Source organism: Parasteatoda tepidariorum, chromosome 6 (genome assembly GCF_043381705.1).
Source record: "Parasteatoda tepidariorum isolate YZ-2023 chromosome 6, CAS_Ptep_4.0, whole genome shotgun sequence".
Lineage (NCBI taxonomy): Eukaryota > Metazoa > Arthropoda > Arachnida > Araneae > Theridiidae > Parasteatoda > Parasteatoda tepidariorum.
The window spans coordinates 39,390,763-39,405,814 of NC_092209.1; the positions used below are offsets into that span (position 1 = coordinate 39,390,763).

Consider the following 15,052-nt stretch of genomic DNA (forward strand, 5'->3'; position numbering starts at 1 on the left):
TTCAACGTAAGACATAAAGATACACTGGGCTGGTGAACGAGATTTTAAAGGATAGGAATTTACCTATCTTATTAGTTCATGAAAAGATATTCTTAACAATTGCTTACATTATGGAGATGGAGAGCTATAAAACGCATTCGCCATTTTCACCACGCTCAAAAAAAATCGGGCATCCAAGCTCTTGGCGATAGAATTAGTTTGGCAATCACCAATTTCAGCTGATCGCCAAAGTCTAGGGTTATAAAATAGGCGGGCATTCAAGACAGTGCGCACTTTTTCACGCTGCGAAATTAATTTCCTAACTATTATGGTCGTATGGCAACACCATCTTTAGTAGCCATAAGTTAAGTGAAAACATGAAAAATTGAAACAGGTACGGAATTTATGTTTATTTAGCTGAAATTTGACTTCTTTTTCATAATGGCGGCTTCATTAGTTAATAAAATTGTTTTAAAAAACACAACGAAAATGTCATTGAATGAAAGGTTTACTGCCTATCGCGCTGAAGCCCAGACTGTGGCTAATTCCTATCGACAGAAAATTCAAATGCAGAGGCAAGCCAGTTCAGCAAATTTGAGGTTAGCACAACAGATGGCTAACAGACCAACGGTAATTGCTGCTCTTCGTCTAAAGAAACGAAGTTTACAACAAAGGCTTGGTCTCAAACAGCCCTACTCCAATATCAAATCTCGATTAAATCTTAGTGCTAAGCGCATCTTCGCTGGCACACCTTTAAGAGGTAGGTTAGGTGGACGAGGAGGACGTGGTGCATTCAGACCTGGTACTTCGCCTCTTATTAAAGCTAGGTTAGGAGTTGCAAGGCAAGGATTTAATGCCAATGGGAATCAACGTGGAAGAGCCCGTAACAGAAGAGGCAGTTTTCGAGGTGGAAATCGCAATAATGGAGTTCGGAATCAAATCAATAGAAACAGCAATCAAAGAAATCCCCGTGGTCGCGGACGAGGCCGTGGAAGAGGTAGTTTTGGAGGTAGATGGAATAGGAACACTAGTGCAGGCTTACCTACTAAGCAGGAATTGGACAATCAGCTTGATGAATACATGGCTGAAACAAAAAGCAGTCTTGATGCCCAACTAGGGGTATATATGTCTCAAGGTTGAATAGTTTTATAATTAACTTTCATCTTTGTTGGACTAGTGAAGGTACATCATTGTGTGTGGTGCATTCAACTTATGTCATTTGTTATATCACTCAGTTTTTTTTTGTGAAAATATTGTAATTCTTTAACTTCATTGTCAAATCCTTCATCATTTCATCTATGACTTTTAAAGTGACAGCATACTGAGGTACCCCAATTGTTACAACACATTTACCTTGTCTATTCTATACATTTTGAGGGCATCTTTAGCACCTGTAATTATTTCAATGTTTCTAAAAATATTGTATAAAGATTAGCTTGTTTATATTTTGTTTGTAAACATTCAAAAAATTTTTTGTTTAAGATACAGCTATAATACTTTAATGGTTTTTATTTAAGTTATGTTTCTAGTTTAGAAAATGTAACTATTGTCATAAGCATCAATTTGAACAGAATAAAAGTTTTTGTTTGGTAATGTGTACTTAAATTAATTTTTTTTACTTCTTATCTTAAATATGTGGTTTAGGGAGCAAATAACTGTGAATACTATTAAAAGAAAATTTTGAAGCCTTAAAATAGAAAATTTTGAAATACAGTAGAGCGCCGATTATCCGAACAGCTCGGGACCGAATGTAGTTCGGATAATTGGAAAGTTGTTTAAAATCTAGTTTAAATGATTATTATTTATGCACTAAATTCCCTTCGCACTTTTTCTAGGCTTAGGACTGGCAGTACTGTCTAAAATAGCTCTGGCGTGTTTAAAATTTTTCTTTTTACCATATATAAATATTTTTTATTTATTATTTTTGAACTTTTTTTTTTCATTTTGAATTATTTTTATCATATTTCAGCTTTTTATAATTTTGTTTTTATCAATTACTGATTTTACCACATTTTTCTTTATTTTTCATTGCAACAGAAATAAAGCAATGACTATTGTTTCAAAAAAGATGATCTTTTTTGAGCAGCCATATCCCTTATTCTTAAATAAATCAACTGAACTGGATCAACATCATTTTGACGTTTTAGCCAATTCATTGCAATATCTAATGAATTGCATGCTTCTATATAAAAAAGTCCACTATCTTGAATTTGATCACCTACTTCTTCGTCTGTGGAGTTCCGATTTTTATTCAAAATTTCATCATCATTTAAAATTAGAAATCCTGGGTCATGTTCAGTGTCTGGACACCAGTCTATGATTTCTTCTGCTGTATATCCTGCCATCTTTTCATCGGGAAGATCTACTGATTCGGAAACTTCAGTTTCTTTTATTTTTTTGTTAAGAATTTTATTCCAAGATTTAAGATTCCAAGCACTGTAATCATTAACCATAAATGACAAGTACTCATCCCCCGATTGTAGAACTTCAGCACACATCTTTTCATAAGTTCCTTTGTCATTTCAACCATTGTAGACTGTCAAATCAAAGTTCACATTTTTAGAAGATAATTTTCAGTTGAAGAGGGCTAAAGGGATATGTAGGTTTAACTGTATAACAATACATGTATGTATTGGCTACTATATGAAAACTGCTAAAAAAGGTTGTAAATTAAATATGGTCTTCAGATGTTGTGGATATTATTTATTCTTCTAATTTTAGAAAAATTGTCGATAAGTTAAAAAGTATTCTAAACTTAAAAAAAAAAAAACGAATTCGAACATGGTTCGGATAATCGGCGCTCTACTGAAGTTAAAATTATATTTTATTGTATTTCATGACTTATATTTCAACTTAATGTCACATTAATTAGTTCATGTATCATGCATAGTTATCTTGTCATATTCTAAGTATGGATTATTGTTTAGCTTTATTTATATTACATATCAGGTTCTTTAACTTTGTATAAAGTAGTTAGGAATCGTTTGATTTTACATATTTTGATTTGAAAAATAATTAAACAATGTATGACATAATTCTCTTAACTATTAATTTTATATCAGTTTCGCAGTGGATGTTTGAATTTTTTTTTGCAAATTTAGTTTATTTGTAATTTACTTGTTTTAAAATTTAAACATTCATAATTTGTAAAAGCCAAATAACTTGACCTGAATTTTTTTTTATAATACTCTCTTGTAAGATATTTGTTTTTTCTTTAGAATTAAAATCTGAAGGGGGAAAAATACCAATAATTGATTAAAATATTTGAGTGTTTAAGTGTCATAAAATTTTGTTATTAAACTGTTAATCTTGTATTGGATTGACATTAAATTTTATTAGAACTAACAAAATGTGTCAATGTGCTATTATTCTCAATTTTAAACATAATGCATATAAACTTCGCAGTTGTTTTTGATAATACATTAATTGGAAGCATTTATTCAGGAATGCAGTGAACTATTAAAACATTTAAAATGGTTACAAAATGTACAATTTTAAAAATAGTTTGTTAGATAAATTAATTAAAATGTTAATCTGTTTTAAATTATCTCAAGCTCTTCTAACTAGGAAATTTTTTCAAATGATGACTCCAATGAAGTTGTTTTAATTATTTCCAATTTAAAAATTTTAGTGGAATTTGAAAAATGTTCTGTTCAGAACATTTTTCATTAAAGTTTATTCAAACTTTTATGACTTCTAAAATTTTAAAATAAGAATCAAGTTTTGCATTAGATTCAAACTTTAAAATAACAAACATTAACACTTAAATTTTAAAAGTTTCTCAGGTGCAACTGCTTGGTTGTCATGCAAACTTGGTGCATGTACCGAGACTATAATCTTTTCCTCACCACCATGTGATCTGTAAGCAGTGGTAGTAGCAATCACACAGCCTTCTTGTCAAGCTCATCAAAATGCTTGGACTATTTCAATTCTGAAACTGCTGTGGGTAACAACTAAGTTTCTTAAGACACTATCAGAGAAAGTGCAATCGAATTGATTGCTAAGACTTTATCACAAAGAAATTAACCAAACTATTATAATCTATGATTATCCACCAGGTCCCAGCAAATCAACTAGGTGTAGAACATTGAGGGAAACTATGTTCTGTCTAGCTCACAATCAATTGATACAGCTAGCTTTGTAAGATCACTGAGTTTAATTCCACGAAGAGGTGTAGGAAAATAACCTTGGTACTTAAGACCATCAAGGCTCAGCTGTATACATATATCGCCTTTAAATATCACTAATTAATATTTAAATTGACTCCAAACAATATTATTATCCCAACTAATTTTAAATAAGTCTGTCCTTTCTCAATACTATTTTTCTAAATGCAATGTGATCACTCTTTCTAACTTTGATTAAACTCATATTGAAATTATGTTGAAAATTCAATGTTTTTATAATTCCTAGGGGTGTATAAAAGGAGTTCAGCAATTCTGTGGAATGTTTCTTTCTTTCTTTTTTTTTTTAAAAAGAAAAAGTTCACACAAAGATATCTCTTAACTATGAGTTTCCGATTTCTTCAGATTAGTTTTCACGAAGACTCGTGGAAGCATTTTGTTTTTGTCAAACAGCATTGTCATATTGCAATGCATACATGATCGTCACAATAGGGAGAGACTGAGTGGTCCAAGCTCCCTCAATGCTTAAGAAGCCTGAACTCAACATTCTGGGGGATAAAAATTATTTCTGTTTTACTTTCCATTGAATATTTTTTTTTGACACATTAGACAATTTTTTATGTAAAAAAGCATAAATGTTTATAATAGTAGTTAGTAAATAATTTTCACTTATTTGTCTATTAATGTGTATAGTTCGATGCTTCCCCCCCCCCCTTTGAATAGAGTGTGTCAAGGTTTTACTAAAATAAGGGTTATAATGCATAAAATTTGCTAAAAATTATTGAGGGAACTCTAAGAATAAGTCATGATGCGTCCTTTGAGACACGTAATTCCCTAACACGAAAACAAAATAGTGTACCAGCAGATGTATGTATGTCCTTTGAGAAACGTAGTTCCCTAACACGGAAATAAAAATAGCGTACCAGCAGATGTATGTATGTCCTTTGACACACGGAAATAAAATAGCGTACCAACAGATATATGTATGCAAAATTATAATCAAACTTTTAATAAATATGAACAAAAATCATTTTCTTATTGATCTCTTTTTCTATCGTATCAAATTACATTGTAGCTTTTGGCACTTTAACTTGTTGCAGGTGTTTGATCTGTCCTAATTAAAAAGCCATAATTGTCTAAAACTCATCTTGTTTTGAAATAATTTTCCTTTCTACCAATGGAAGAATTTCGAATGTGCATATTGATTGAAGGATGGACAGGGTGCGTAGCATTTTTAAAAAGTGCTTATTTTTTTTAAAAGCTCTGAAAGGGCTTTTTACGTAGAAAAGATATTTTTTTTTTGTTACACTGTCACCATAAATATATAAAAAGCTTGGTTTTCACAATGTTCTGTTAAATGTATATACCGTCGTACATATATGAAAGAGCCAATCATTTTACATAAGGAATTAATTACTCGCATATACACTGTACTGGATTTATTGGGAAAGATTTTTGTAATATGTATTCTATTGTAATATGAATTCTTAAGATCTTTATCAGTTCAACGTGTTTAATAATATTAATTCTGTAAATGTTTTTGTTTCGATACATTTATAAATAATTTTTATTTAAATCTAAAACTTTCACCCAATAAGTTTTTTAAATTCAAATTTATCCAGTTGTAATTTTGAAGTGACAAAAGGTGTTTACGTTTTGTTGATAAATTTGGCTATGCACCCTGAAAACTGAAAAAGGTAGGAAGTATATATATTAAATAGGGACTAGCTTTTTGTAAAGAAAGAACCCAGAAATATAAAAATCCTTGGTCCTAAAACCTGCAGTTTCCAAAGTTAAACAGAATCACTGTTGTCATAGAAATATTGAATTCGAAAATGCTACATGGGAAGGGTTGACAAAAATCTATATATGTTGAAGATTTATTATAGAATCGGCATAAATAGATCAAGTCTAAATGTAATATCTTAAAATTCGACAAACATGTGTTATAATGATATTGTATTTAAAATATTGACGTTAGGAAAAACAAGTGGAAATACTGAAAAATAATCTTAAAACGAATAATAAAAATAAATTTTTTTTTGTTTGCATTTACTTTGATTTTGTATGAAATTAATATCTACTTCACTATCAAAAATTTTTATTCGTGTTTTATATTTCTTTAAAACATTTTTTTTTAAAAATCGTGACACTTAGAATTTCTATTTTTGAGTCTAAACGAAATAACACATTGATTGTAAGAAGGTTTGAAATTAGTTAATTCCTTTGGGAGTTAACAAATGTTTGTATTAAAACAATTAATAATTATGTAGATGTGTAATGCTTGGAATGTATTTTATGTGTCCATTGGATCATACATCAAACTGATGTATTTAGCAAGTTAAAATTAGTTCATGACTTTTAACTCGTAGGTTTTTATTCAAATATATATACTTTGAAAACTGATAAACTTATTAAGCTATAAATCGAGAAGTCAAACTGCATGAAATTAAAGTAAGTTCTTTTCATTTAATAATGGAATACTTATACATAATTTGATTTTAAGGAAAACAAAGAAAGTTTCTTCATGGGCAGCAAAAATTTTATAATTATCATAATCCGAAAATTATTTACTTTTAGCTTGGTTAAGGATTCAGATATTTTAGATTGAAATACCTTTTATTTTTAAAATTAAAAATATTGGCAAGTCATATCTGGAGTAAAATTTGCTTTTAATTTTAAAAAAATGTTATAAAATAACCTCATAAACTTAATTTTTACATTTCTCTTAAAATAAATTGTGAGTCAGTAGTTTAAAAACGTTAAATATAATTACTCCATTTTTTAGAAAATTGAACTTTTGACAAGTAATTTTATAAATTATCTATCAGCACAGATATTTAACTCTTGAAATTAAAAAACATGATATTTGGACAATGCTTCCCTTTTATGACATAGGCACCCACTAAGGAATGAATTTTTGATATTCCATCCCTAAGGGATTAAAAGATGGTTTAATAAAAAACTGCCAATTTCGTTAGATTGTCAAATTAATAATTTAAATAGTGTTGACTAGTTAGTTATGCATTAAGTATTTATTTAGAATAATTTTGTATTTTTTTAAAAATAAAAACTTAGTTATGAAGTAATTATTTAGATTTATTTTCAATTCTTTCTAAAATGGTTGTAGAAATATTTAACATAAATGGTTCTGGTGCAGCATTTGGGATTACTTTTCTATCTTATCTCATGGCAAAGGTGGAAATATTAATACGTTTGCTGTCTACTATGCTAAAATACTCCTAATTCATACATGTGATGGTTTGTATAATTTAATGGCTGCCGGGCAGATTTTAAATTAATAAAATTCAGTATGCAGAGAGCATTTACAATATCCGGACATCTCTTGAAAATAGTCAAAATTGAAATCAAAGTACTACTTCTGTGTGGGCAAAACTAGTTATTAATATATCAACAATTTAATTTTAATGTTTAAAATTATCATTTTTACAAATTTAACTCAGAATGTACATGAAAACAGCTAGTCTTAACTTAATAATGTAAAAAATTTTCAGACGTGAAATAAAGATCAAAACGTTCTATCCGTTCATAATCTTCAAAATGTTTTTTTCGACTATGGAACCCTATATGATCGACCTTCTTTTGAGCGAAGCCCTATTTAAAAAATAAAATTCTTCAGTAATTATTATCTATACACCGAAGAAAGACTGCTAATTACTTTTAGTATACCTAATTAATGTGAAGTATAAAATTTTTAAAAATGATAGTTTTAAAATTATTTTTTATGTCGGACAATCAAATTTGTAGGTGAGCGACATCTAGTGTGAATTTGTTTTTATTGTATACATAAGCTGAAATTGAATAAAATAAGCAAATTTGTGGTTTTTGTTGAAATGAAAAATTGTTATATTTTTATTGTTGGATGATTTATTTTCAATTGCAATACTAATTTAATGGGTAATACTAATGCAATTTCCTTCATCCTTTTCAGAAATTCAATATACATTAATATTTAATTTTTTAAAACTATTTTTTCGATTCTTTCATTTTTATAAAAACATCTGAAATATTAAATAATTGTAAAATAGCCTCATTGTTTGGATATATATAGTTTTTAGAAATCATTACTGGTTAAAAATTTTATAACCCTAAAGTGCCTTAGTGAATAAAAATTTATGAGTATTTTAAGGTGAATTAGCATCAAACTGAAAAGTAAGAGTGAAAATTATTTCAAAACCTTTTTCTATATTAATAAAAAATTGCAGGTAGGATAAATAAAAAAAAGTTGTGTAATAAAATTAAATCCAGGAAAATTAACTTAAATCTTCCTTTGTTATATGGCCTGCTTCATAACGGAAGAGCTTAGTGGACGAAAGTTTTAAGTGACATTTTTTAAAACATTTAAACTTCTCAATAAAATAAGACCTTTTTAGTTTACCAATTTAATTTAATTTTAGGAAATATCTATGGTTAAAGGTACCTTTGGGTGCAATAATCTTAAGGTGTTTTCAGAAAGGAAAAATATTTAAAGTGCATTTGGCAGCATTCGACAAGTAGCCTTAAAAAGCCTCTCTTTTGGCCACAAATTAATACACAAACAGTAAAAATGCTATGTTGTGAGCAGTTTAAATAATTGTAGAGTCATTTCTATTGTCAATGTATTAAATTTATAACTAGCCTAGTGTCTTGCTACTTTCTCCAAGTGGTTAAAAACACACCGTTGTTTGAAATAGTATTTATATGTATTTTTTACAACCACAACACTAGTTATGCTTTTTTCTTCAAAATATGTTTAATTTTCAGGATTGAACCAGCAGAATTTTACACCTAAGTGATAAAACTGCTATTTTTCAATTTGTTTGGATCACAAAGAATTGATTTTATTCTTGGCAATAGAACCACTGCGAGCACAGAAAACGGAATGAATATCTTCGTTCAAGACCACTTTTGAGTAGAAAAAGTTCAAAATTTTTCTTCGTCAGCTAATTGCTTTTCTGCAAGTTTGTAAGAACTAAGATCGTCATTTAAGGTGTCAGGTGACTTAAAGCTAATTACCTATAATGCAATGTTGCAAAATTATCACAAGTACATTTTACACATTTTATAAGGATTAAAAAAAAAAAAAAAAAAAAAAAACTTAAATTTGAANAAAAAAAAAAAAAAAGAAAACTTAAATTTGTTGAGAAAAATAATTGTGTTTTGAAAGTGGATGATACAAATTCAAAAGATGAGCAAGCAAACAATGTTTAATATGGGAATCAAAAAATACAAGCATTAGCTTCAATCTGGTTACAGAATAAAATAATAACTACAATTTGAAGTGCATAAATTCCATATCTTATGAGCAAGTATATGCTACATGGAATATAACAAGTGCTGTAGCAAAATTATAGTTTTATTTAGCCAATTATATTCAACATAAATCAAAGAAAGAAAGAAAAAAATTTCACCTAAATAAGCTCTGGTATATCATTAGTTTAAAAAAACTTCAAACAAATTTCATAACATGGAAAATTAAATTCAAATTATTTTTTCCCATTATTATTTGTTTTGATAAAAAATACTACTTCAATCACAAAAGTGCACAGTTTAAAAATAAACAGCTTCAACTACTGTAAAAGCTCTTATAATATTTTTCACTCAATTTGAAAACAGCAAATAACTTTTTTAATACACTATTATATATATTTATGTATATAATTTCTAATAACTTTATATATTTTTTTTTCAATGAAAGATCTTTCAATAACACATGAATGGAAGAACTAAGGGATATTAAAAACTGTGCAAATACATATATAGATTCTAGATTAAAAACAATCCAACTGGGATGGCATTAACCCAGCTGTGAAATTCTTGTGGCATCTTGCAAGAACTTTGATGGAGTATGCAAAATATATGTATATCACAGCAGAAGCACTGACTGAGAGAATAACGTGATTATACAGGGCGGCTACTAAATACTGTTATTTTCAAAATATAATTCAAACTAATTTAAATAATATGGTAATACCTTTTTTTTTATTGAACCATTAGATTTTAAATAAAACAAGTTAATGCATCAAAGATCTTCTCTAATTTAGAATTATTGTACTGAAGATTAAAGAGATTATTCAAAATGAATGGTGATGAAACAGTTTTTTTTTTATTGTGGGAGTCCTGCAGGTAAAAAATTTAATCAAACCTGTTCCCATTTTTTACAGGGTATTTATTTATAAAATTATAACAATTATTGGACAGTAATAATTATGAATATTGGGCTATAAACATACAAGTTCTATTTTAAGAGGTATGGAAGTTCAGGAAAAACTCTAATAAAAAATAGCAAGGACGTAAAAATTAATAAGACACAAGAAAAAATTATACTCTGAATAATACTTTCAGATATAAAAAAAAAAAATTGCATTGAAAATTACGAACTGGAAAAAGTTTTCAATTCAGGAATTTTCATATAATAGTAAAGCATACAAATTTTCACTTTACCGAAAAAAAAAATTAGAACGTCATTACTGCCAAGTTATTCAGTATGCTTACTGTTCTTTTGAAATTTTTTTAATCAAAAGCAAGAAAAAAACATGGTACGTTAAAGCAATAATCTGTGGATTGATCGTAAAGACAGTGTTCCCAGTAGAACACTGAAGTGAAGCATCACTGGCTGCGGTCAGTAAGCGAGTGGGTGACCACTTTGATCAGCCTGCGTAGGGACTGAGGGCGCTTGGTATTGGTCCTCGTTAAACTCTTTTACCGTTAAGCGCTTGACTTCGCGTGCAGATCGTCTGGCTCCTCAGGGATGTTACCCAGATCATCCCCAATAGCTCATCGTGCAGCTCTAGTGCAATGTAAATAAAGTACCTATCTACCACATAGCTGTTGTCCTAGAAACTGCTATTATTCACTTCTACAACAAACATTGTTTGTAAAGAAGAATGTAAAAGTCTTTCTAGCTTGTTGTCTAAAAAACGAAGTATTTAAATCTATGCTTGGATCACTGCATACTATTATTTAAATCACACATGTTGTCAGGTGAACCATTTGGATAAGTGAACTAGATATATAAATAATACAAGCCAAAATAATTTGTGGGAAGTTGTTTGCTGTTCGGAATAATACTGTATCTGAAATTCAGCACTAACTAACCAATAAAATGCCTCAAGTATGTGGAGCAGTTAGAATTTCTAAAGGCAATTATTTTACCTAAGGGAAGATTTAAGACAAAATTCTGCTTTGTATGCACCTATATATCATTATACTTGAATAAAACATTTCATTTATGTGAGAGTTAAATTGTGTACTTTTAATGAGCTGTAGTGTATACTGTCAAGAGCTTAGAAAATAATGGTTACCGTTTTTGCACTGAAAGAAACTGAAATTTTGCATTTGAGGGATTAATCCGTAAATGACAAACATGATAAAAGTTTGGATTTTTTTCTTTCAAAACTGCAAAGTTGAAACAATAGGAAAAAAAATTTGTAAAGTGTTTTGTGCCACCATACTCAAATAGCATCTACAACAAGTTCCTGCAAATCGGCCAATCAGAGAAATAATTGACCACGATAGCCTTTTAAAATTTAATGTGTTAGATCTTAACAGTGTTTTGCAGCAACCCTGTAATAAAATACTTAAAAAGCAGATCATTCTAAAGAGCTAAGAATAAACACAGCTCCATGCATACATTGTAACATTAGAAATAAGGCATTTATTTAAGAAATACTGATTTTATGCACCTGAAATATACACAAAATGAATTAAATTTTAACTGCTTGAAAATAAAACTAAAACTACTCTACATTAACAATGTATTTTTGTAAAAAGAAATATAAATATATTTTGAGAATATATCATACAAGGTGCACATGAAAAAAGGAACCTATTAATATGTCATGTACTGAACAAAAGTTCAAAATTTTTTTTTTAGCAAAATGTGTTACTTAAATTTTTTTAAACTAAAAGTTATCTAAAAAAGAAATTTTGCCCTTTATATGTAATATTAAGAATGGCAATCATATTAAACTACATATTCATAGTTAATAAATTATATTTCTTGTTGATAATCTTGTTTCTGTACTCATAAATAATACATATCTGAGAATTCAATGCAAATATGTATTCATTTATTACACACATGATGCACAAAATTTTTCTTTTTTGGTGACTTTATGGTACCAAATTATTTTTATTATGAAATTGAAATAGCATATTCTGCAGAGTATGTATACCATTTTTTTCCCTTTTAAATTCTGCCCAGAACATCACATGTTATTGGGTGCTAATAAACTCATGATGCACTTTTGTAAACAAATCTTCCATTTTCTATGGAAATTAATAAAGAAATAATTATTAGTAAACAAATACATACTTTTTTCTAAAAGTAAAAAAATGAAAATTTGTAATTTTACTAGTTAATAAAAAGTAGTAATAATAGTGTATGATTTTTCATTTAAATTCTACACATATACACATTTATATAATTTATTCTACTTGCATAGTCAAAACAACTGTTTTAAAATTTTCGTTTCTTCCTTTTTATATATATTTATTTAACAATGTTACTTAATTTTTTTTAAGTATTTGGCTATGACAGTAACAATTTAAATAGTAGTACCTTTTGTTTTATCTGGCCATAGTAGAAAAGTGAACTTTTTTTTTATTTTCCATTTCTAAGTGTGCCTGTTTATATTTTCCAATCCTCTAAATGTTTCAATACTGTTGTTGTAAGAAGTTAATGTTGCCAGGTTAAACACTGAAGTTGTATTCAATTTAAAATCTAATTCACAATTCAGTAAATTATGACCTACATCAATTTAATTTCCTAAACTTCTGTCCCAGCTCTAATATTCACAATTGTCCTCATTTAAATAAATTATTGTCCTCATGTAAATAAATTAATAAAATTGAAATTTAAACATAACTTTGAATTTATAATACCTTTAATTAGGATTAACAAATGTGAGTAGATTTTCATTATTATGGTGCTTTGACAATTTTTTGAACCTAATCATCACTTTAATTTTTTATTCATTAAATTCTTAAAAAGTATTAAAATTTAAAGTAAAAATGTGTAAAGTCACTATTATAATCATAATTATACAGTCAACGCTTGGTAAAAATAATACCTGTGGTCCAAACACAATTGGACATATAATTTCATTTTGCTACATTGTGAGTACACAAAACTATAGCAAATATTTACTCTAACCTCATAAATACTATATTTATTTTAATTAAAAATTATTATTCTATCCATTTTCTATAAAATTTTTAATTTTTGTTCTAAGTCTTAGACGTTAGGCTAGTCATGAGTTTCTGTTCTTACTAAATAACATACACCAAGTACTGAAAAGTCTAAGTAAAAATAAAATTTAAAAGACTATGAATACTGCATGTTTTAAATCCAAAATAAACAACCTATTACAATACTTTTTCAAAAGAAATATGAGATTGGTAAATTTATTGAATCTATTTAAAAGAAATTTATAAAGAATACAAATGCACACAGAAGGTTCTGATTTCAACACAAGAATGCATTCAACACTCAAAATTAATCAATATTTCATCATCTTTTCGACTAGAGATTATTCCTAAGATAAAAAGAGGAGGTTCTTTAACATAAAAAAAAAGAAGGTTCAAATAGTTTCTTCCAGGGTTTCGTAATCGATTAATTCAATGTCAATGCATTAAAAGGTTTATTTTGAAACAGTAAAAATGTTCAACACCTGTATTTAGAGTGATTTTCTATAGAAATTTTATTTTCCTGTTAAAAGTTTCGTATATTGGAATGAATAGTTTAGTTCAGTCATTCTAATGGGTCTTAAAATTGCATAGTTAGAATAAAATAGCAAATAGAATTTAATGTATTTGGACGCTATAAAGAAAGAGTTGCAGTAATAAGGGGTAGTACTTAAGAACGTAGACTGTACATACTCATTGCAGATCATTCTAACTTTAATGCAAGTTCTTGTCATTTTAACATTGTTTAAAATTCCTAACACTCAACTATCAAACTATTCCCTAAATTGAAAGGCCTCTAAAAATTTTGAAAGCACAATTAAAATTTGCAAGTTGTAAAAATTTTATAAAACCAATTTACAGAAAGTCATAAAATAGGTTACCACAGGAATATTATTATACAAATAACATTAAAATACTTTGAAACTGAGAGCTTGCATAAAATAACAATACCAGGAAACAAACAAAAATAACATCCAGATAATTTTGAAACCTTGTTGAGTTTTAAATACACTCATAAATGTTTATTTAAAAATAAATAAAATAAAGATAGTTAATATAAATTTTTCATTAAGCCTGAATCGGGTTAAATTTGATAATAGCTATCTTTATATTTGATATTATGAAAATAAATTGTCAAGTAATTCATACATTATAGAGAAACATTTTTTTTTTATAAAAAAAGGAAAAATAATCTTCAACTAATGTAGTTTTATAGAAACATGTTCATATACTGAAAAACTTATATTTACTATAAAATTTATTTTGAGTCTATCAAAAAAAAAAAAAAAAAAATTTTTTTTTTTTTTTATGTTTAAAAAATTTATTAAAAATGAACGCTACTTTTACGGAAGTTACNAAAAATTTTTTTTTTTTTGTATGCTTAAAAAATTTATTAAAAATGAACGCTACTTTTACGGAAGTTACGACATATTAGATAATGAAGCAACACTTCATTATAATAATAAAATGTGAATTTTAATTTTAAATATTAATCAAAATTTATATAACTTTACATTTCTAATTTTACTGAATTATCATGAATATATTTATTAGTTTATGAACATAAATATATTTATAATAAAAGAGAAACAATTTCAAATCCATCAATAAAATGAGAGAGAGATAATGCTATGTTAGCATTATAATTTACTTTAGTTATAACCAGATAATTAACAAAGTTCTAAGTTAAAAATAAAAAAAAATCAGAGGCTTAAGTTAAACATTAGTGGAAAAAATATTCACCGATATGCTTTAAAAAA

The 15,052-nt window shown here is 27.6% G+C and overlaps 1 protein-coding gene across 1 annotated transcript; it reads left to right on the forward strand.

The window, feature by feature from the left end:
* Nucleotides 1–260: 260 nt before the first annotated feature.
* Nucleotides 261–1,572, forward strand: LOC107456228 (chromatin target of PRMT1 protein). The gene has a single exon (XM_016074051.3). The coding sequence runs from the start codon at nt 421–423 to the stop codon at nt 1,117–1,119; it is 699 nt and encodes a 232-aa protein (XP_015929537.1). The 5' UTR covers nt 261–420; the 3' UTR covers nt 1,120–1,572.
* The last annotated feature ends 13,480 nt before the right edge of the window (nt 1,573–15,052 follow it).

Coding starts and splice junctions, on each gene's coding strand:
- LOC107456228 (XM_016074051.3), top strand. CDS start 421: ATGGCGGCTTCATTAGTTAATAAAATTGTTTTAAAAAACACAACGAAA.